The sequence below is a fragment of the Sceloporus occidentalis genome, unplaced genomic scaffold (assembly GCF_023333645.1).
Source record: "Sceloporus occidentalis isolate IW3139 unplaced genomic scaffold, rSceOcc1.0.p SCAF_19, whole genome shotgun sequence".
NCBI lineage: Eukaryota > Metazoa > Chordata > Lepidosauria > Squamata > Phrynosomatidae > Sceloporus > Sceloporus occidentalis.
In genome coordinates, this window is record NW_028316999.1 from 5,464,776 (window position 1) to 5,468,045 (window position 3,270).

At 36.6% G+C, this 3,270-nt stretch overlaps 1 protein-coding gene across 1 annotated transcript; it reads right to left on the minus strand.

Annotated features, from left to right (window-relative positions):
* Positions 1-501: 501 nt before the first annotated feature.
* LOC149302346 (kelch-like protein 31) lies at positions 502-2,940 on the minus strand. Its single transcript, XM_089482662.1, has 2 exons — positions 1,769-2,940; positions 502-1,234 (listed from the first exon to the last, which is right to left on the minus strand). Exons 1-2 carry the CDS (start codon positions 2,938-2,940, stop codon positions 502-504), a joined length of 1,905 nt encoding a protein of 634 aa, XP_089338788.1.
* Between the last annotated feature and the right edge of the window lie 330 nt (positions 2,941-3,270).

Consider the following 3,270-nt stretch of genomic DNA (forward strand, 5'->3'; position numbering starts at 1 on the left):
TGCCATTTTAGACAAAACTTTGTTAACGAACATTAAAATATATGGCACAAAATAAAAAAATATTTTTAAATACTTAAACAATCTTGCAAACTACTACAATTTTGTAAATTTGCACAGCTTTAAATGTTAAAATTAAATTTGCACACACCAAAGTTCTTACGTAATCTTATTAAAATGTGTTAAAAGGCAAGTTTTGTATTGCTCTATATTAGACCCTTAAGGAAAAACACACTATGACCTATATACAAGTGTGATTTGTTGGGACTGTAATCATTGGGTTGCATTGACCTACAATTTAAATTTTTACGTGCCAAAATGGCTACATTCGTTTGACAATTGGCAGTAAATAAGACAAAGAGGATTTTCCATAATGTTTCTCCTGAAACAAAAAAAATTGAATAATTACAGCAATTTTAATTATTGGGAAAATTATTTTGTGCCCTAAAAAGTAGATTTTTGTTTCTTTTTATAGTGATGCTAATATTTTTTTATTCTCATCATTTATATACTGACTGGAACAGAAGACACTGAGCTTGCTCTGGATTCCCGCGTTTTAAAATTAGGCATTGTAATTGTACAGCAAGACACTCCGACTGTAGCCTCAGGCAACTCATCTTCTTCAGTCCATTCATTCAAATCGGGATTGTAGCACTGAATGCACTTCTTGTATTTCTTTTCTACTTCATTCCAGCCACCCACCAGGTATATCTTCCCATTGAGTGTTGAGGCACCTGCTGTACTTACTCCATTCTGAAGAGGAGCGGCGTAGCTCCACTGACCTGTATGAGGGTTGTAACACTCAACAGGAAGTACATCAACTCTCTCACCACGCGCACCAAGTTGGCTGCCTCCCATCACGTACACTCTATCACCAAGTGATACAGAACAATGCCATCCTCTGGGTGTACTGAGGCCTGCCTTATCTTGCCAGCTATCATTGGATGGGTCATACATACACACAGAGCGAGAGTATGCATTATTGATGTATCCACCTGTAACCAAGATCTTACCATCAATTACCGAGCTGGAATGACAACACCTAGCTACTTCCAGTGGGGCTTTCATTTGCCACTGATTAGTTGAAGGAACATAGCACTCAACAGAGGCTAAACACCCTTCAGAATTACGACCTCCAATTGCATAAAGGAGGCCATTGAATACATTCAAGCTAAAGTGGGTACGCTTCTGGATCATATTTGCAAGATGTATCCATGTGTTGAAACGAGGATCATATCTAAAAGAAATATAGTATGAAACATTAAGTACTCCCATTTAATTAAAGTGTAACATTTTTCTTTACATCTGCTTAATACAGTGGTTACTCTGGAATAGTACATGAGATATTGGTTATATTGTACATCCTGGGGTCAAATTAATAGCTTCTATGTTATTCATTGTATAATAAAGAACAGTATGTATAGGAATTGTGGTGAGTAGTTGATTTCAGCTAAACTTGATAGGAACTGGAAGCTGTCTGCTAATTTTCCAGTAGACTACATAAAATGAAGTTATTGATTATGATTAGGATACCTGTTTATGCAAAATACAATAAATTCTAATTTTACATTATTAAATATGAAGATTGCATTTACATGTGTCCTAAAGTCTGGTGATGATTTTGTTTCTATTTTTTTTTTCTTGTTTGTATATTTTACCTTTAATGCTATTGCACACAAATGATTTACTTTAGATTGAAAAAGACATAACGTATTACCATTTCCTTTCAAATGTGTGAAATGTAAGTTACATTTATAGTACTATACAATACCTGCAAAAATTGCTGACTGCATGCTTGGCCTGGTTCCGGGCATCATTCTGATCTTCACCACCAGCAATGTAAAGAAATCCATCCATGACAGTGACACATTGGTTAAAACTTTTAGCTGGTAACTCTGCAAGCCTTTTCCAGCCATTATCAGGGTCTCTATACAGGATCTCCCTACTGAGGGATTTCTCAGTCAATGCTGGGCGGCCCCCAACAGTAACTAAGACCCTTGAGCCTCCACGGATCTTTGTTCTTCTAGACTGCAATGTGTTCTGGTGATATGGTAGAAGGTGATAGTTCATGGCCTCCACCAAAAGCCTATGGCATTCTGCATCCTGCATCATTCTGGGCACTGACTGGACATAGTTGACCAGATCTTGGGCTGAGATTGTTCCAAAGCGAATGTTGCTTAAGAGACCAGAGGCATATTTTATTCTCTTTTCATCAAAGTCTAACCATTTCATTGCTATCTGGAAAGCAACAATTTCAGATGGCAACTGCAAGTCATCATCTATGAGAAGTTCATTAATTTGATCAAATGTTAGCTTCAAGAATTGATCTGTTTCTGAGAATTCAATGAAGTTGCCTCGAATGTATTTCTGTGCAGCTTCTTTGGTACTCTTGAGTCCATAGGTTTCTGCAATGTTAGCCACATACATGCAGTTCTCCACATTGATTTCTTGCATCAGAAAATCACAGCACATATTTACTAGAGTATTGATTTCCAGATAAATTGCAGAAGATATGGTGCTGCCTATGGTGTATAAAGACAGGGTAATCTTTCCTGTATAAGCATATGTTATTACAGTAGCCAAGCCTAAAGGTGATACATCATTGAGGTCCACTCTCTGTGTTGAAGGATCTTTCTTCAGAATGTTATAGAAGTATTCGCTGCATGATGCCATAACAGCTTTGTGAACCATAAATGATTTGGTTTTGGTGCCAATAGTTAGGTCACAAAGAAAACTATCCTGTCTCATTCTACTGAGCCCTTCCATTAGACTAGTGCCATAAGAAGAGTCAGTAACTTCAGTCGAGATGTAACTGAAGCCATTTCCTCCATCTATGAAGCCACTAATGCCATTGAGTTTGCTGAGGGGACTATCCTCTACAATGATAGTCATCTCGTTAATGTCTGCTTTGTTTTTCTTAACATTCTTCTTCTTTGGTGCCATGACTGTAATAAAAGAATCACAGCCAAGACCTTTCTGTAAAAGAGAAAAAAAGACATAAATAATTAGAATTTCTGAAATGATAGAGACAAAATTGTGGGTATAGACATATATACACTTATACTGTGGTGATGACAGAACTTTCTGGGTTTTTCAGATTCCCTAGAGGTAATTACAGGTTTGAATTTGGATTTTGAGTTAGGTTTGCCTTTGGAATAATGTTGGGATTGATAAAGGTTTAAATTTGGATCTTAGGGTAAATTTGGACTTATTATCTTAGGTTGCTCTGTGCTGAAAATGGATAGTATATGGTGTGGTTATACATTTTGTATA